At 59.5% G+C, this 19,260-nt stretch overlaps 5 protein-coding genes across 5 annotated transcripts; all 5 read right to left on the bottom strand.

The window, feature by feature from the left end:
• Positions 1–56: 56 nt before the first annotated feature.
• On the bottom strand, positions 57–2,262 carry SMF1 (uncharacterized protein; the record flags this gene model as incomplete). The annotated part of the gene is made up of 5 exons (XM_060603578.1): positions 57–1,286; positions 1,324–1,546; positions 1,723–1,973; positions 2,005–2,107; positions 2,219–2,262. The coding sequence occupies 5 exons, from the start codon at positions 2,260–2,262 to the stop codon at positions 57–59; spliced, it is 1,851 nt and encodes a 616-aa protein (XP_060453279.1).
• A 703-nt stretch (positions 2,263–2,965) lies between these two features.
• CcaverHIS019_0107300 (uncharacterized protein) lies at positions 2,966–3,740 on the bottom strand (the record flags this gene model as incomplete). Its single annotated transcript, XM_060603567.1, has 2 exons — positions 2,966–3,103; positions 3,333–3,740. 2 exons carry the CDS (start codon positions 3,738–3,740, stop codon positions 2,966–2,968), a joined length of 546 nt encoding a protein of 181 aa, XP_060453278.1.
• A 2,054-nt stretch (positions 3,741–5,794) lies between these two features.
• Positions 5,795–7,462, bottom strand: CcaverHIS019_0107290 (uncharacterized protein; the record flags this gene model as incomplete). The annotated part of the gene is made up of 2 exons (XM_060603555.1): positions 5,795–6,962; positions 7,206–7,462. The coding sequence occupies 2 exons, from the start codon at positions 7,460–7,462 to the stop codon at positions 5,795–5,797; spliced, it is 1,425 nt and encodes a 474-aa protein (XP_060453277.1).
• A 1,922-nt stretch (positions 7,463–9,384) lies between these two features.
• On the bottom strand, positions 9,385–13,231 carry CcaverHIS019_0107280 (uncharacterized protein; the record flags this gene model as incomplete). The annotated part of the gene is made up of 2 exons (XM_060603544.1): positions 9,385–11,426; positions 11,461–13,231. The coding sequence occupies 2 exons, from the start codon at positions 13,229–13,231 to the stop codon at positions 9,385–9,387; spliced, it is 3,813 nt and encodes a 1,270-aa protein (XP_060453276.1).
• Positions 13,232–14,996: 1,765 nt separating this feature from the next.
• On the bottom strand, positions 14,997–18,922 carry PPS1 (uncharacterized protein; the record flags this gene model as incomplete). The annotated part of the gene is made up of 5 exons (XM_060603533.1): positions 14,997–15,029; positions 15,201–15,406; positions 15,439–15,514; positions 15,549–15,699; positions 15,744–18,922. 5 exons carry the CDS (start codon positions 18,920–18,922, stop codon positions 14,997–14,999), a joined length of 3,645 nt encoding a protein of 1,214 aa, XP_060453275.1.
• Positions 18,923–19,260: the final 338 nt, after the last annotated feature.

Below are 19,260 nucleotides of genomic sequence, written 5' to 3'. Positions count from 1 at the left end.
ATGCTATTGTAAGATAAATCACAAAATGAAGGTACATTGTCTTTTTGCGTTGCAGACTACGACTGCCCCATCGCCAGTGTCACGATGACGTACCCGTTCGCGAGGATGAGGACGCCGTTAAGAACCCACCCGAGGCCAGAGTACCACTTGGGTGAGGTGAAGTATTCACGCCGACGGCCCGGTGCAAGTTCTTCCTCTACCGCTGGGGGTGTGGGCGCGCGCGAATGGGGTGCCGAGTGGCAGGGCAAGAGCGAGGACGGAGACACGGGACGCGGACAGGGGCCAGCGTCGCAGTTGCCGCAGTCAGCGATGTCGCACTCCTCGGCCTCAGCCTTGTTGGTGCCCTCATCATCATTCGAGTTGCACGGGCCTGGGTCCTCGTCGACTGGCCCCTCGACGGCCATGATGTCCTTCCGGGAGCACAAGTAGACGAGGGGGATAGTGACGGTCGGCAGCACAAGGCAGAGGATGACCTGCGAGGCGACGAGCATCGTGTTCAACCCCTTGTTTCCAACAGATGACGCGACAATGGCAGCCGGCACGACACCAATCAGGCGGGTGATGAGGCGGCGCAACATCGGGCTAATCTTCCACTCGAGGAAGCCCTCTGACACGATCTGACCAGCCAGCGTGGCGGTGATACTCGCGCTTTGTCCCGCACATAGGAGAGCCAGCGCAAAGATGATTCCTGCCGCGTTGCCCACGTACTCGGACACGAGCTTGTGTGCACCGTTGATGTCGGCCTGGTCGGCGCTCGCCCCCGTGTCACCGTAGAAGAACGTCGCTCCGGCCAATGTCAGGATCGCCGAGTTGATGGTCAACGCAAAACCGAGGAGCGAGGCGCCAGTGTCGATACTAGCGTGTCCCACGTGCAGCTTGACCCATCTGATCCGGTCAAACTTGCGGATCTCCTTCTCGTACTCCTCCATCTTGGCCTCGTACTCATCGTCCTTATCCGTGCTCTTGGCAATAACAAGTGGAGAGGGAGCAGCCGAGGGAGCCGCCGAGGTGGAAGCAGCCGTGGGTTCATGACCTTCGACTGGTTCGAGGGGAATCTCGGGGTCGGTGTCCTGCCGCTGGACACGGAGGCGGCGGCGGATGGCGGCCGCCGGGTTAAGCGCTGGAAGGCGGTTGTTGATGGGCTCGCGCCTCCGCTTAGGTGGACGCGGGAGCATATTAAGTCGGTCTACACCAGCCAGTGCGGAACCAAGGAACAGTGCGTGCGGCATTACAGTCGCGCCGATGATACCGATACCGACGTACAGCGCGCCTGGCGAGAAGAGGGTCTGGTGTGAGCTAAACGTCGACTTTGGGATGGCGTACCTTGGACGGGACGAGGCCGTGGAAAACGTCGCGCCACACAGGCTTGACCATGTCGAGGAGGATCATAAAGCTAATGAACACGGCGAGGACGAGCGTGACAATCACAATCTCGAAGAGAAGCATGCCCTGCCGCCCCGAGTCGGAGCGGAAGAAGATGAGGACGATCATGACATCAACGGCGGTGATGAGCACACCGGCGAAGAGGGGCAGCTTGGGAAAGAGGCTGGAGTCAGTGAGTCCAAAGCGGCTTGGCAATGGATATGAGCTTGGATGGAGCGGCTTGGCAAGGGGTATGAGATCTGGGACCGAAGGGTACCCGGACAGTCATGGGTGCTGCGCAAGCATTCACCCGTTCATGCGGTGCACGACTTCGGCCGCCAAGCTTCCGCATCCACTCACAGGTTGAGAGCAATAGCAGATCCAATCAGCTCCGCCAGATCCGTGGCAATGATGGCAATCTCAGCGATGACCCAGAGGCTGTAGAGAAGGGCACGGAACCAGCGGCGGTGCTGTGGCCAGCGAGCCTCCCAGCTGAGGATGAGTTCGCGGGTATTCCGCGGCAGGCTCTTGGACGTGACCGCACCCAGGCGCACACTCATAACCTGGAGGCATATTGCGGCAAGACCAGCGAGGAAGACGATGAAAAGGAGCTGGCGTCAGTCGAGTTGAGGGAAGGTATACCTTGTATCCCCAGCGCGCGCCGGCTTCGAGGTCGGTCGCCCAGTTACCTGGATCGACATACGCGACTGCCGCGACGAGACCGGGCCCAATGAACGCGGTGTGGCTTGGGTCAGTGGGTTGTGGGGTGGGAGGGAGAGGAGGATGGGGGGGAGGGAGACAAGTGGATGGAGAGTGGGGTGAGGTCGCGCTAGAGGTCACGCGAGCAGGTACTCACCGCTTAAGGATGCGCGGCACTGCCCTAATACGGGACATGAACATGGCCATAAACCTCTATGTGAGTACGTGAGGTGAAATGTCCAACTTGAAGACGAGATTGTTGATGAAGAAATGGAACTTGGGAGTTGTAGGGCTGCCGGGTTACGTTCCTGTACGGCTCGGTGCCTGACGATGGCGGCTGGTCGGCTGGTCCCGGTAAACCTCCACCTCCACTTTCTCCAAGGGCCGAGTAGTGGCGCCACATTTCGAGCAACTCGAGCAATTCGAGCAATTCGACGGAATAGAGCTCGCGTCGGGCATTCACCATGGCAAGTGTTTGTGAGGGGTATGTTTGTGACAGTTGGAACCAAGACTTGTCAATGTGAATGCTGATATATAGAATATAGGAATGCAGGTGACAGGCGTAAGGGGGGGGGGGGGGGGTCCCTGGGGCACCAGGCAGGGCCGTTCCCAACCTCGCACCTCTGGCGGAGGGTGAGATCACGATACCCGACGGCTCGTCCGTATCGGCGGCTTTGGCTGGATTGTAGGTTTGACAGATTTACAGAGAATACTATGATACGATACGAAGAATGTACTAACCCTCTGTCCTCTGCATTGTTCTCGTCTCGACATTACCTTTGCCACTCTGCCTCAGACCAGACGCGCAGCGCGATTCATGAACCGAACCACTACAACTATACAACTAAAGTAGGGCAAAAGAGACAACTATATACACGACTAGTAAATACACTATAGGATGGAATCATTGACCAACATCGAGCACCAGAAGCCTCTTCTCGTCAACAGCCATGGCCTTGTCGTTGGACGCAAGCGCCTTCTCGAGGTCCTGAGCTGCGCGGGACAGTCTTCTTACGGTCGTAGTGGGATGGCCTTTAGCTTCCTGCTATTAGCATTGTTTGCTTTGGATCTGAATCTCGGGGTCGTCGTCGGTCGGCGAAACGGGGTAAGGGTAGGGTTGGTAAGCGGTTGCTTGTGGCGAGTCACCATGCGATGGGACCCGCTTGTCACCCACACAAGCCTCTTCCCCTTCCCCTTTCGTCGCCGCTCCTTTGCAAGTCACTCTCCTTTCCCCTTGCACGGCTCGCTCCTCTACCTCTGCTTCAACTCACAGTCTCTTGTTGAGGCGGATTGGGATTTGAATTTGCTGCAAAGTGGGCTGCGCGCACTGTGTCGCGCCACTCCCTTGCAAGCGCCCACGTCTCGGGTGGACTAGACTCGCTGCTGGTAATGCATTGAACCAGCTCGTGCACGCTGGCAAGCAGCGGGGCGGGGGTGGGAGTTTCGATTCCGCCAGCCTCGTGCGCGTCCACTAGGTCGAAGAACGTGTCAAAGAGGGGGACAAGCGTGAGCTCGTGCGGGATGGGTATTGAGCGACGTGGGGTGGGTGGAGGGGTGGGGGTGGTGAGGACCGGCTCGAGAGGTGCACAGCGGACTTCTAGTACAGTGCCGACGGGTTGTCTGGCGAGGATGCGATAGGGCGTGGAAGGGCCGAGGGGGGCCGAGTAACTTGCGCCCATTTTCAAGTTGGACATTGACCTGTGGGCGAGTTGTCGATTGTGAATATCAATGGCAGGGTGGTGGGTAGACTGTTCAAGTTGTGGAGTAAAGTGGAGAAGGCGTGGAGATTGTAATGGAGAGAGGGCGGGAGTTGATGGGATCGTCGGGCGGATAAATATCTGTGTATCAAGGTATTTACTATGGTGGCAAGTAGTACGCCACCGACGAGGAGAGTCCTCTAATCGTGCGACAAGCCGGGCAGTGCCAAAGGCCCGCTCTGTTCCGCGCCGGCGGTGTCGGTTAGTCCGGGGCCAGGGGGAGGAGGGCGGGGATAGCAAGGAGAGGTAAGGAGGCAAAAGGGGGAGAAAGGCCAGGGGGGGGGAACAAAGCCCGTGTCTGTGCGCCAGAGCTCGGACACGCGCGTGTCGGCTCGAGAAGCAGCCACCTGCCAAAGCTGCCAAAGCGTGAGTTTGTCCGCCCGCTTTCTATGGTGAGGTAGGTTGCGTGGGAGTTGAGAGATATGGCTTCTGACACGCCGCCACCACGCAGCCGCCACGCCGTAAGCCGCTTCTCAAGGTGGTCACGTTCACTTTGCGCCCATGTGACGGGGCGGGCGGACTGGTTATTCCCACGAGCATCTATTCAGAGTAACTGAGCGGTTAAACAAACCATGTAGAGCCTGATGACGCGGTGGCTCCATTGGAATTAGTCTCTAATTGTCTGTTCAATACGAGACACATCTCAACGTGACAGTTGACGTCAATACGATCTATACTCTGAGACAGCGATACAACTCCGAGGAATGCCTATATGCCTAGGTGATAACTGGTCGGGAGACTGGCCGAGGACCGAAGGCTGAGGGATCGGAGTGGCGTGGCTAGACCAGTGGCTAGACAAGTGAGGGTTTGTGTGAATCGGTTGGGACCTTGGTTTTACGCTCGTGTTCAAGGTCCGAGCGTTATCTAAACAAGATGAGAAACGTGTGTCTCTAGACTCAATCAGATCAAAGACATGGTTCAAAAGTCAAATAGAATGGTTTCCAAGTTTGTTTTGGTAAATATCAAAGTCAAAGCAAGCGCGAGTAAAATACCCTTTGATCCCTTTAATCCCTTTGGTAAACGGTAAACTAACCTGAATAGGTGCGAGAATATGTCGCGTGAGCTTGTTAATACAAACATACCCGATTACCCATCCAGGCACGCGGCATGCTTCCTTCCTGGCGTTCTGGTCGTCCGATGTCTTCGGACAAGGCGGTGACTTGAGGCACTTGTCAAGAGACACAAGTGGACGTGCAAAGGAGGGGAGTAGCATGGTAGTGGCGTAGGCCGAGGCCCATCCACACCATAAAAGTGAGGTGAGCGGGGTGAGCGGGGTGAGTCGCGGGGCGTTAGGGCGGGTAGGGAGCAAACAAGGACCAAAGCCATCGATGATCCGAGCGGATTCGCGTTCGGGCGTCAAGACCGACACTACAGGTAATCACTCGGCAAACGCGTCGGCTAGACTCAATCCCGCGCCACATTTCATTCCAACGCACGGCTTGTCGTGCTGTGCTTGCTTGACTGGCTTTACCGTTGTGGCATACCGAGGCCCCCGCAATGTGCAATGTCACGGGGAACCCGCATTTGAAGACGAGGGGCTCCGGGATACCACGTCGCAGCGCAAATCCACATTCCATCGGCAACATTCCCAGCGCGGTTGTCTGTGCATTTGCATTGGTGACAGTGGTGGCTATCGCGGTCCCGATGGCCGCCGCTCACGCTCACACAGCCACAGCCACAGCCACAGCCACACCAGGCAAGAGCCGCTCATCGCACTCAGCTGCAGCCGCCGTCCATCCCATGGCCTCGACGGCCGCTACACAGCCTCGTGATCAGACACAATGTTCATATGATGACAAAGTCCTTCAAGGAGTGACGTTGGTTGGAAGGTTGCAGTTTGGTGCTCGGTAGGAGAGTGGCAGTGACTATTGTCGGGTTACAGCCCCGGGGGGGGGGGGGGGGGGGGGGGAAGCTACACAGTTTGGAATTGGCACCTGTCAAAGGCAGCCGAGTAGGCGGCGAATGCAGGGCACTTATCAGAGCGCAGCGAGTGCGACCATGAGAGCTGCCGAGGCGAGACCAGCGTTCAGGACGATAGTTGAAGCGCCAGACGTAATGCCCTTCTGGCCGGCGTCCTCCTGGGTGACCTTGCCGTCGCCACCCTGCTCGACAGTGCCGTCCGATGCAGAGGCGGTGGAGGAGGAAGAGTCGGCGAGAGCCGCAAAGCCGACAGCAGGGGGGTTGAGGCGGTGGGCAGTGTAGACGCTGCGCATGAACGCGGCACCGATGATCCACGAGGGCGCCGAGAAGGTGTCCGTGGGAGGGTCAAAGATGTCGACCGCAGCACGGCAGTAGTAGTCGCCGTCGGCACCTGGGAGGGTGACGTTGAATCTGTTACGGATGTAAGAGACGGTCGAGGCGCCGATCACAACGTCGTCAGAGTTCATCATGTACTCGACGCCGCCAAACGTAAGCGAGACGGACGGCACCTGGCCGGTGATACAGGGGAAGACGAACAGGCCGTTCGAGATCTCGGTTGCGTTGAGCTTGGCGTACATGTCCGAGATGGGACCGCGGGGACCGTTGATGAGCGTGGTGCCAGAGTCGATGACGGCTGCCGGCTTGCCGTCCATGTGCGAGAAGCTGTTAGACTCGAGGTTGAGGTTGATGCTCTGGCCGCCGACCTTGAGGTCATCCATGGGAATGGTCCACCACCCAGTGGTGTTGGCGGTGATCCAGTGGAGGTCGCCGGTGAACTTGGACGAGTCGACGCCGCCAAGGGTCAGGAGGCCGTTGTTCGCGACTGGGTTGGACTCGGTGGCCTGGAGGCTGCGGCCGAGATACAAGCCAAAGACCGGCTCAGCCCAGTTGCCGATGACACGCTGGAACCACGACGAGGAGCGAGGTGCGAAGCCAACCAAGGACGATGCGGACATACCCCACTCCGTGAGCTCGTCAACCATGACGAATGCAGCCTGCACCTTCTGCCCACCGACAGTGATCTGGTCGTGCGCAACGTGACCGGCGGCTGTCCCGCGGCCGTACTGGATCTCGTACGGGTTGTTGGTCTGGAGGAGAGTTGACGAGGCTGAGCCGTTGAAGACGCGTGCCTGCCCACACTCGGCCTGGTTGGTGCAGTTGGAAATGACCCACATTACGCTCGAGCCCGTGTCGATCAACGACTCAAACTTTTGGGGAGGAGTGCTTTTTTGTCAGCACATAGTTCATGTCGGATCCAGGATTTACGCATAGAATAGCAGAGGTGGAATGTTTGTTTGGAGCTGTGGCAGACAATGTGCACAATGTGCACAATGTGCTCGTCCTTTACAAAGACGACCAGGATGATGATCACCACAACGAACAGGAGTGTTGAATATCGCGCCACCCTTCCTCGCTCCGTCCAATCCCCCGCCCACCCACCCCACACATGCGCCCCAGAGTACTCACCCAATCTCGACGTCGACAGTATACGATGTGCCAATGTTGGTGAGTTCGGCCGAGCCGGCCGCCTGGCGCTCGACCATCCCCCGACGAGCAATCTTGGCGTGGCTATGCCCATACTTGTTAGCGAGGTAGTCGGTCTCACTGCCCCAGAGGTTGAAGAACCCGTTCGCAGTGATAGGAAGGGCGATGGGGTTGGGATTGGGAGCCTCGGCCGCCAAGGTGGCGATGAGGAAGGGGAGGATGGAGAAGAGGGCGAGCATGGCTAGTCAGTATGAGAGAGAGAGGGAAGCTGGCGGGGGGAGGAGGGGGGATGTTTAACCAGCTAGATGACTAGATGAGAAAGAGCAAGAAGAGAGGGATAAGATGCGGTGTGTTGTCAAGTTGATTTGGTCTGGTTGTCTAGAAGCTACAAGCTAAGAGCCAAGAGAATCAAGTGAGTGTGCGTTTCCCTCCTGAAATGACCACTTCGGGTGCCAAAGCAAGTAATCCAGGTGCCTCCAAACCCAGGGTTCACACATCCAGTAGTAACAGGGAGGCAGCTTGAAACCAAAATTCAGGGTAATTGTCCTTAAATATCTAACTGTGGCTGACTCTTTGTGTGCAACTCGCAAGCACTCTGCGTTCTACCAAAACCTTGTCTCTGTCTCTCTCTCTCGCCCTCTCTCTCGCTCTAATCTCTCTCTAACAAGCTAACAGATACTAGTACGCTATTAAACCATTAGGAGGTACAAAGGGTTCACCTGTTACGGACCGGAACGGCACGGCAAGGGTAGGCACGCCATAGCGTCAGCCGTAAACCAACGTCAACCAAAAAGACGATTTGGGGTTAGGGGCGTGTGAAAGAGACAGAGCCGTTGCGACGCGACGCGGCCAAGTCCTCATGTGCGCACCTTGGCACTAATGTTCATCAACCGCCCTTTTCTCTACCGACGCGTGGGGCGTAGCCTTACGCTTAGAGAAGAATAGTTATGTGCTCAGACTCATTATGCATTATGGACCAAGCAGAAAGCCGTCGACTGTCTCATACACACTACACTTACACATGAAACTGGTTTCATATCCTCCATGCCGTCAACGCCTAGACCCCGCACATCTCACCCCCTTGATACCCGCAGAATGCTCTGACTTGAACGGTTCGTCGCCTCACACGCACATTCTAATGTACCATCCCCTCATCAGTAGATATGGGCAATGTTCCTCGCATACCGTACGCATATAGTCACATTTCTTGTCGTTGTAGTGATGAGGATTTTGGCGTCGCTCGATACCCGAGGGATCCCTTTACCTCAACGTTGACGTCGCAAGTCACTCATGTTGATGGACAAATCCCATCAACCGAGTCCAGTATCTACCGGAACACACCTAAACTCTCGGAGTGGCGCTGTTTACATTATTTTCCAAGGCTGGCTTCGACCTTTGTACCCTGGTTTAGGCGTCGGGCACTCATCACTTCGTATAATGGTACCCTAGTATCTGTGCAACTTTAGTGAGTCGTCCGTGCTGTTTCTACTGTTGTTGCCGCAAGACGGGTTGAGGACGATTGGACAATGGGGCTCAAGCACACCCCAAACTGCGCAAGGTAGAACCTTGTCCTTGATCGGGCGCATGTGGGCATGTAACAACCGTCTCTTGCCAGATGCTGTTGCGCTTCCAGCACTGCACATGCCGCAGGTGAGAACCGCGTCGAGGGCTGGTGTAATTCGAGGGGTCATCGAACCTTTGCTCGGCACAGATGCGGGCTGTGGGCATGGGACAGCTATACTGCGATCTGCGATCCGTGTCATAACGCCATAACGCCACTGATCAGTTCATCAGTTGGACCATGGCCCAAGTTCGGTTGGTGCTTGCGACTTGTCGGGTTCGGCCAGGATTGCTTGGACATGGTCAATACATCCTTGATTGAAACATGAGAGCCCCGGGGGCCGGGGGCCGATGCATCGTGTACCTGGATGGCGATGCATGCTAGCCCCCTTGGACTCTGAGCGCGCGCGGGCATGCAACGTCGGTGTCCGATGCCACCAACTACAGCACAGATAGTAGGGCGCACTGCTCCCAACGCTCACATGCCCAACCTCTATTCCTCGGCCACACCTCCATCTTGTCGTGAAACCAAAAAAACCATGCATGCAATGCACACCCTAGTGAAACAACAATACGAATCAAATATAGAGATGTTAAGGCCCTAAGCGTCAGCGCGCAGTCGCGCGCGCAAAAGATTGATGAGCCAGTTAGGTTCCCATTCCGCGATACCGCTTATGTCGTTCGACTCGGTTTCGCGCGCCGGCGTCTTGCTCAGACTGGAACGGCGGGGCGGCTGGCGTTCACGGCTAGCCGCGAGGGGACTCCACTCGTCGCGGGCAAAGGAGTAGTTGCCGAATGCGGGCTCCTCAAATTGAACCTTGGAGGGCCGGCGGGCGTAGATGTTGTGTTCGGGGACTGAGGCCGCAGCGCGCGAGATGCGGTCAATGGCGCCGGCCATGACGCAGCTGTTTTGCGCGCGGAAGAGGGAGAAGGGGTGCCATTGGTCGGCGAACGAGGTGACAGTAACGTCGTAGTTGGCGTAGAAGACGATTATGTGGGGTGCCGCCCAGCCGGGACTGCCGGTGCGCCCGGCTGATGCGGGCGTGAGTGGCACAAGCACTGGGTGCAGCGTTAGGCGAGGGAGAATATACGCCATGTCTTCCTGGGAGAGCAGATTGTCGAGGATGGGCACGATGGCCTTCTCGAGGGCCGCGAGGAGACGTGCCACACGTGGCGGCACGTTCTCGGGCGACATGTTGCGCGTGATTACGCTCAGCAGTGACATTCCATCAAGCCACGTCACCGCTTGGCCGATCTCCTGCAGCGTGCCGGCCAGACCATCCGCCACGTCCACCGGCAAACCGGGGAGCGTCGAGAATGTGCACACCTCGCGCATGGGGATTTGGCTGCGGTCCTCGCTGTTGAGCAGGATGCGCAGACCATCAAACGGCGTCGCCTGCACCACGGCTACACCGGCATACAGTGTGTTCGGGCGCAACGACATGCGCATCGTGTGGTCGCAGAACGTACGCATGTCGTCGAGTAAGGATAGAACGCCGTCGAACGGCGTGCTCAGCGTCTTGTGCAGCGACGTCGCGACCGACGACGCGTCAGCAAAGATGAAGTGACGCGACAGCAGGTCTGAGCGTTCCTCGTCCGACGTCACGCGGCGAACAAGGAAGATTAACTGGCCTTTGGACACTGTGTCCTTGCCGTTGCGCAGACGCACCCAGCCAGTCGTAAGGATCTTGTCGTACAGCACGCCTAGGCGACTAAGGCCCTCCTGCTTGCCGGTGAGGCGCACTGAGAGCTGGGTCGCGGACACTGCGAACTTCTCGAGGAATCTCGCAATGTTGAGCTTGGTCACCACCGAGATGCCCGAGATGACGGATTGGGATGCCGTGGCGTCCGTTGCGATAGAGCCCCGGTGTTGCAGTTGCAGAGGCGTAGACGGCGGCGTTGGGAGTTGGGCCGCCGCGACAGGCAGTGGCGAAGGGGCGAGTTCCAGCCCATTCGTGCCGACTATCTCGGACGCCGAGGCAAACGGGTTGAGTGACGACCAGAACGGGTTGCGCCAAGACCATGACATCTTCATGGCCTGGAGGAACGCCTCGTTATGGGTGGTGAGATCGACGCCAAGGCCGCTCGACTCGATGGAGGACGCCGTCTCGTTGAGCGCTCTCTTCTTAGTTCCATCGTCGCCAGGGCTAAGCGACGCAATGTCGCACATAGGCAACATACCGTCGATCGCGCTGACACACATGCGGTCCTGGTCGTCGAGGAGCACGGACGCAACGACGACGCGGTGGCGCCGTGCACGCTCCTTGCGGTCGCGGATCGAGTTCATGACGATAAACGTCGCCACACCAAGGCACGCCACGAAAGCGAGCGCGGCGACAATGCCCGTGATGGCCCGCTTCGTCCCACTCATGGACGTCGCGGCGTTTGGCCGCCGGTCCATCTCCCATCCGTAGATCGTGCCCCGCATGCCGGTGTAGTGCATCCCACAAACGGCGAGGGCCAGGATGAAGGCGACCATAATCTTGGACAGCCACGAATGCTTGAGCTTAGGACGGAGCATGATGAACATGATGTACAGCGCAATGATGACCGCGCTGGATGCGATGATGACCGAACCGACCACATATCCGACCTTGTATCCGATGTACGGAATGTCGTTGATGGACACCTGGCCAATGTAGTCTGTGATGAGTTCGGAGACGGAACTGCAACTCACGCATCGCAGCGACGCCCCAGCCCGCGACCATGCCCGTGACGAAGATCTTGAAGACCTCGGTCCAGGTGACCACGTCGAGTCCGAGGAACCGCTGCGCCTGCTCGAGCCGGGTTAGCGGAAGCCCTGCCTGAATCTTGAAGCGAAGACGCTCGCGCCACCCGACTTTCTTGATCTTGAGCTCGCCCTCCTCATCGTAGAGAGCATCGGAATCAAACTCGTCCCCTGTTGTACCGGTCGCTGCGTCCGAGGACGACGTGGTAGCCGAGCAGGTAACCTTGGACTGGGTGTTCGAGGGCGGCTCGGCGAGGTCGGCGTGGGGCAATTGGGCGTCTTGGAGAATGTTGGGCGTTGTAGGTGCATCTGGATCCGGCTCAGGGAGGCTCTGGATTCTAGACAGGGTCTGCGCAATACGCGGGGTAAACGGCGTGGTGATGGCCGGGAGGGAAGCACGACGGCCGCTCTGCATAACGGCGGGTTCGCGACCGGCCATCGGGGCCAGGCTTGCAAGTGGCGGTGGAACTGGCTCGTGGTGGGGGAGTAAGTTGGTGGTCGAGTCTCTAGGCGGGAACGAGTACCCCGGGTCGAAAGTCGGCGATGGAGCGCGGTAGGTCGGCGTTGCCTGCGGCCCGGCGGGGTAGAACGGTGCGAGTGGGGACAGCTGGAGCTGTGTCTGCTGCGACAGGAGAGGCGAGACGGGCGAGACTGGTGAACCAGCATCGGAATCCTGCAGCGTCCCGACATGGAGCGCTCGGCGGTCGAGCTCGTCACGAACTGCCAAGCGGCCGTGGCGGAAGTCGAGTTCGTTCAGCTCCTTGTCCTGACGGATGAGTGTGTCCTCATCGACATCCGTGTCATATGTCTGCGGGGCCAGGGGGTTCGATGGCCGCCTCGCCGAGCGCCATGGCATAAGGTCTTTCCATCCACCGTTCGAATGTCGGCCTCTTGGCCCGTCGAGGGACCAGGACGGCATCATCCCGGCCTGGTGGAAAATGGTAGCGACGTTGGCCGACCTGACGCTGGCTTTGGCCTTGTGGAGCTTCCAGCTGGGACTTGTCGGTGTGCGGCGCAGCTTGCGGTCGCTGCCGGCCGTAGACGAGCCAGACGAGTACCACCACTGCTTCCATTGAGAGACGCGGATGTCTGTGCCCATGACGAAGAATGCGAAGGTCATGGCGAGACACGATGCGACGAGAGACAGGACAGTGTAGCCGCCCTGGTAGGAGAGGTGGATATCGGGGTACGATGGGTCCTCGAGCTGTTTGGGGTGGTGTAGCGCCAACGACTGGTTACCGACGAAGTGCATGGCGAATGTCGAGACTGCGCCGAAGCAGATGCCCGCAGATGCGAGGAGGAGGACATTGGAGATACCGCGGTTCGAGGTGCGGCGGATGAGGAGCTCGAGGGTGCATAGCGCTCCGACGAGCGACATGAGGTACGAGAGCACGATGAAACCAGGGCTCATTGTCTGGCGGAGGACTACGTAGCCCTCCGGCAGGCGGTAGAGCTGTTGCGCGGGGTCGAACCATGCGGCGCCGAGCTGTGGCCATCTCCGATCTGGTGGGGCGCGTGGGTCGTCTGATGTGCCCCGCAGCGCCGACTGGAGGAGGGAGATGGTGCCGACGATGGCGGCCTCGGCCAACGTAGAATCTCGTTCTTTGGTGGTGGGAGGATGTGGGTCATGACTGGAGCGGGAGGGAAAGGGGACGGGGGACGCCTCAGCGAGGTACGGCGCGGTGAGAGCGAAAACGAATGCGACGGTCGCTGCGCGCATGGTGCGTCGGCTGCGTGCCGCTCTCTGTATTGGGGATGGTGGGCGCATCGTGGTCGGCGCGGCGCGGGGCGCTCGGCTGCTTGTGAGTTGACAGCCTGAGGCTGGGGCAGGGCGGCGTGTATGTAGGGAAAGAGGTGTGACAATGTGGATTGTGTAAGATGGAAAGGGATGCCGTTGGAGGTGACTAGCCGTGTCGAGTGTAGAATTGCGGCTGAAGGTGGAGACACGGGAAGCCGGGATCCCAGGCTCTTCAACTTACACACGCTAAATGCCCACTGAGGATGGGGTCGGGCCTAAAGTGGTGAGACGAGCGAGCACGAGTGATGTAATGTTGATGCGTGCGTTGCGGTTGGAAAGTGTTGAGTGGCGAGGATGTGATGTGGCGATGCAAAGGAGTGAGAGGGAGAGAAAGATGGAGAGAAGAGAAGGCAGGTTGTGATCGAGATGCTGGACACAAATGTCAAGCACCAAGTGGGTGGGTGTGTGGGGTGGCCTGTGGTGGAATTTGCCTTGTTGTGATCGAGCGCCCCTCCTAATCAAAGTCTGCTAGTTTGTCCTCATCCGCGCCCATCTGGTAATCTCGTTTCACAACTCTTCACTCAGTCTACTCTGCGTAGATCAACCAACTAGTAGCTAGTAGCCAGCTTGCGACAGACAGGAGAGTGTGGAACGTGCAACCGGGAATAATGTACGGGAATGCGGCAATGGCGGCGGTGAGGTGCGAGAGTTATCCTCGTGTTGCGGTTGTGGCGCGCTTTGATCCAAAGGGAAAGACCGTGAGTGAGGGGTCGTGCACAACAACGCGTGATCCACAATCCACAGGGCTGGTAGGGAGATCGCCGCTTCGTCCTTGAGTGCTTGAGAGTAGGCAAGCTGGGGAGTCGACTTGGGGGCGTTGGGGCGTTGAGGCGTCCGGTATGTCTGGAGGCTGAGCGGTGAGGCGATGGTGGGAAACGATGGTGGGAGACGGTGGGGTCAAGTGAGGTTGGGAGGAGGAAGGATTGAAGGAGATGGGCGGGGCTTTTGGACGCGGATCGTGAGTCGCGTTGTCGAGTTCGCGTGCGCAAAGCAACGATTGAGAATGAATGAACAAGATAAGGTGAGAGAGATGCAAGGTGTATATCTCCAGTCGAATGAAGCATCAACTGAACCAAGAGGCGTCAGAATCTGGGCCCGCCTCCCCACCTGGCCCGACTATAACAACGGAACAATTGAGATAGACGTAGGGCAGGGCTAAGGCACAACTCTCCATTTTCTTGGGACCTTGGTCAACTAGACATCTTACTACTCTTTCGTGTCGGGTAGCTTTGGCATACGTTTCAAGCCCTATTTCGTTCCAGCGCAACTATAATCCAGAAGACGAAAGAGGTGTAGAACGAGAAGAGTATGCTTTACCTTGGGTCATTGGGGCATGTTTTGTGTGTGGCGCCACCTAGGGCAACGATCGAATCTAATGTTCGATCGTCCCTAGCGAAGGCGGAACCAGACTCATCACCAAGCTTCGGCTTCATCGGATCGGTCCTATCGTCCGAGGTGCTTCAACCTCTCCAGGGGACCATGTTGAGCGCGTCATCCTTGCCCTGCAACTCGCTTGCGTAGAGCTTGCGTAGACAGTGCAGCCCGCATCTACCAGCGCTGTGGAATGGCACTGCTGAGACGGGTATTCATGCAACGACAACCACACTACGGAACGGGCAGCAGAGGTGTACAACAGCATGCAAGCTACCCGGGCATTCTTGACAACAATCTTGGAGCTCAAGGCCTGCTAGTTGCACAGGAACCGGCGGTTCAGGCAATGCTGGCGTCAGCTTGTGCATCCGGAAACAATTAGTCCACGATATAGCGTCCGCCACGGCCGCCAATGAACCGGACGTCGCAGGACGCTCGATTGGGCAATCGCGGGTAGTCCCCGTGGCATGTGACGATCCCCAATACGACCGCCGGGTCTCGGCTTGTTCATGGTACTCACCACGTCGCGGCAGAACGTGGGCCACGTGTACAGGATCTTGCGCGGTGGTGGCTCGCGGTCCAGTAGTGCGAGAGCGGAGGGATCCCGCACACCAGCCGCAACGGCCTCGCGCTTGCGCTCCTCACGGCACTCGGCCTCGGAGCGGGACAGCTCCACCTCCCACCCAAACAGCTCGTGGAAGAAGCGCAGGTTCGGCTGGATAAGCACTGTCGTTAGCTCGGAAATCACAGTCACGCACCGTTCAGGCGCCGCGCGCGGGTCATCAGGTATGCGTCCATGAGACCCATACCGCGGTATTTCATGAGGTACGCCATCTGCGTGAGCGGAATCCGGTATCTGGTGACTCACCACAATGCTTGCACTACGCGAAACACCGACACGACAGTGCACGAGCACGCTCCCACCGGCGGCGCGGGCGCCCTCCATCCATTCGCACGCACGAGCGATGACAGGTCGCAGAGGGTCGTTACCGTCATCGCGCACATCCGTGAGGTCGAGACTGGCGTCAGCGATGCTAATAGAATTGTGCCGATCGCCACTTACACTTGGATTCTCCCGGCTCTAGCCTCGGCCGCGAGCGTGTTGCTCCCGATATAGCCGTGGAGCGGGTCGTGGTCGATCGCAACGTCGAGTAGACTCTCCCCGACGGACACGACGTGCGTGATTTTGAGGGACTTGAGCATCGCGGCGTTACCTGCGTGCTCGAGGTTGCCGAGGTATAAGAACGGGAGGATGCGCGACGGGAAACCATCAAAGCGCTTGTCCTCGAACCAAACGCGGCAGTCAAGGGCCGCCTGGCTGCCGCCCTGGCCCTCGTCGACGAGCACGCGTCTGGCGGCATCGACGTTGCGCTTTGGCGTGGTTGGCGGCTGCGACTCGATCAGCGGCACGTGCGGGGCGGACACGCCGCCGCTACCACGTATGAAGCCCCACGGCTTCCAGCGCGACGCGGGAGCCGGCGAATTCGAGCTCGGACTGGATGGCGTGACCGGCGAAGCCGATCCGTTTGATGAGCGCATGCACTTGATCGCCCGGTCACGACGCTCCTGCGCCAAGCGTGCGTCGATGCGATGCAGTAGCGGCTTGTCGGTTGGGTACAGGAAGAAAGAGCGCTTGGCAACGAGCTGGAGATGCAAGTACGCCTCAGGCAGAGATACCCCAAGCGACGCCATGATGTACGACAGAACGAGGATGCTCGACTCGGTGTAACCGTCCTGGCAGTGTACAAGCACCTGACGCTTGATGCCGGTCTTGTCGCGCCCCTCGATGATCTTGCGGAGGAACGAGACGAGCTCGACCACCTTCTCAGTCATCGTCGCGAGGTTGCGCATCTGACCCGTGATAGTTCTACAAGAACCAGCACATTCGATGGCGACGTAGTGGTTCTCTACCGCGTGCTGCTGCGCATAGATGTGCGTCTCGTCCGGGGATGTGCCGAGGGCGTTAGCGCGAGGCCGAGGTAGAGGCGTGCTTTCGTTGATCTGCGGTGTGGCTGGGCCAGCCGGCGAGAGTAGGTTGCGCAGGGCCGTGGTCGCAGGCGACGCTGTCCAAGTGTTCTGCACCTCATCGTGCTGCCCGCGGACACGGTCGAGTGCCAATAACTGGCGGTACGCGACAGCGATCGCCGCGCTCGTTGGCATATCCGAGCACTCGGACGCCTTGACACACATATCGAACGGGACTCTGGCGCCCGCGCCATCGTCTGCACCACCAGGAACGTCCGTATCGTTGCCAACCCAGAAGCCCTCGACGACCTCGGAAGCACGCGTCATGGCGCGGCTCTCGTACGCCTCGCGCTCAAACAGGTCAACGAGCCGCGAGTTGCTCGTCTGGTTGCCCATGCAGTCAATGTTCACCAAGTCGGGACAGAACTTCTCAACCTTGGAGAATGGCTCGACAAGCACCCACACGCCGTACTTGACGGGGCGGTTTATGCCCTCGCCTTCCCCGCGACCGTGGACGTGGCGGTAGAACTCCTCCACGCGTTGGCGATAGAGCTCCTCCTGCGCGACAGCCATCGCCTCCGCGACCTCGAGGATACCAGGCCCAACGCCGTTGCGAGTGTACACGATGATATCGGAAATTGTCGCGTACTTGATCTGCTGGATGTTGAGGTTGCGCAAGTTTATCTGGTTGGGCAAACGGGGAGCGCGGAAACGACCCCATGGCCGTCTCTCGGCGTTCAGCGCGGCACGGCCGAAGCTAGGCCGGCGACCCGGCGGTGGGTACTGAGGAAGTTCGAATACGTCCTGCGCGTGCACCGCGTTCATGAGAATGCAGCTCGGGCCCGGATCGTCGTCGGATATGTATGACTCGTCGCTGTCGCTGTCCGAGTCAGAGCCATGGTCGGGGACGATGTCGGGCGGAGCCGTGTTCTCGGAGCGAGGGCTGGCAACGCCGACACGCTTGTCGGTGCACGGGTGCATCTGGACGTCGTGGTCGCCGTCGGAATCCGACGACGCTTCCTGTACGCCGACGTTGGCGGCGAGCTTCTGCTCCGTTGGCGGAGGCGTCGTAGGGTCGAGGGACTCCGCTGTCATCGTCGGCGAAGTGATCGCGGTGCTGCCCATCGACGAATACGATCCGGATGAATTGGACCCGTTTTCACGCGGCGGCGGAAGGTTGAGGTGGTTCGGCGACGGCGCGCGTGCGCCGCCACCCGCCTCGTGAGCCGGAACCAGAGGAGACGTCGTGGCCGTCACTGGCGACGTCGCCAGACGCTGCTGCTTATCGAGCGGATGCGGCGGCGCAAGAACGACGGAGAGGCCGCGATAGGGAGGGGGCTCGAACGGCGGGCCGTAGCCGAAGAAGGCACCCATCTCGCGTCCCTTCATGCCGTCGTCGGCAATACCGTGTAACCAGGGAAAGACAACCTGGCTCGGGGTGTCAAGCAGTGAATGCCGCTCGATCAGGGCAGGCAGTTCCTCCATGCCGACGAGGCGGACACCGGGGCGCACCTCGGGACGCTCATCCTCTAAGCCCCACTTGGGCATGCCCCACACGCCGGCGTCGTCGCTCGTCGGCGCACCTAACTCGGGAACCGGAACCTCAACCTCGTCAATGTCCATGCGCTCGTCGTGGTCCCCGTGGTCGAGGTGCTCGTGCTCGTGTTCGTGCTCGTGCGCTAGGCCATGCTCGTGCGCGTCGCAGCCGTCGAGCTGTTGGTGCTGCGGATGAGGGTGAGCCTGTTGCGGGTGGAGATGGTCGTCGTGGAGCGCTGGGGCACCCAGATCGTCAACGACGCGGTTACCCATATCGGGTGAGCCGAGGGGCGACACTTCACCCGACGACGGAAGGTCGAGGAGGGCAGTGGCCGCGTTCGCGGGGGGGTTAGCGCCCAGGGGATGTGGTTTGCGGGGGGTGGCGTCCGCGCTAGTGGTTCCCGAACCCTTGTCTGGTGCACGGACGTGCGAGTGTGAGTGGGTGAGCACGGCCTCGGACGAGCGGCAGCGCTCCATTCCCAGGGCGCTGAGGCCGGGTATGCCGGGCGCGACACTGGGAAGGGGGATGGGAAGAAGGTGCGTCGTGTTGACGGGGGTTGGAGGCGCCGAGATCGGGTGGTGGTCCTTGGCCATGCCAGGGGGTGGGGTGCCGGGGCGCGAGTGGATGCGCGCCGACATTGGCGGGGTAGGGACATCACGGACGGGGGAGCCGCCGCGGCTCACCCCTGGAGTGCTGGATCGCGAGACGGCGTACCGCGCCGCGGGAGGCGGAAGCGGCATGACGAGCGACATGCCCGGCCGGGGAGGAGGTGGGACGGACGGGAGACGCGAGGGCGACGACGAGCGGCGGCGTGTGTGGGCGGTTGAGCGCCGGGCCGGAGTGCGTGCCGTGATGGTGGGCGAGTGGTTGGGAGGCAAGTCGAGCCAGTGTCTGATTCGACGAGGATGCCACGGTTCGCGGGAGGGAGAGGTTTGAGGGAAGGGTTGGGGAATGAGTGAGGAGGATTGGGTTGGGATGGCCGAATGAGAGAGTGAGAGTGGTATCGCAGTCTACCGCGTGTGGATGTTGACGTGGGTGTGGGTGTGGGTGTGGGTGTGGGTAGGGTAGGTGGATAGGT

Source organism: Cutaneotrichosporon cavernicola (assembly GCF_030864355.1).
Source record: "Cutaneotrichosporon cavernicola HIS019 DNA, chromosome: 1".
Classification (NCBI taxonomy): Eukaryota; Fungi; Basidiomycota; class Tremellomycetes; order Trichosporonales; family Trichosporonaceae; genus Cutaneotrichosporon; species Cutaneotrichosporon cavernicola.
The sequence above is the reverse complement of the archived record's forward strand: the minus strand, read 5'-3'. Positions and strand labels throughout refer to the sequence as shown.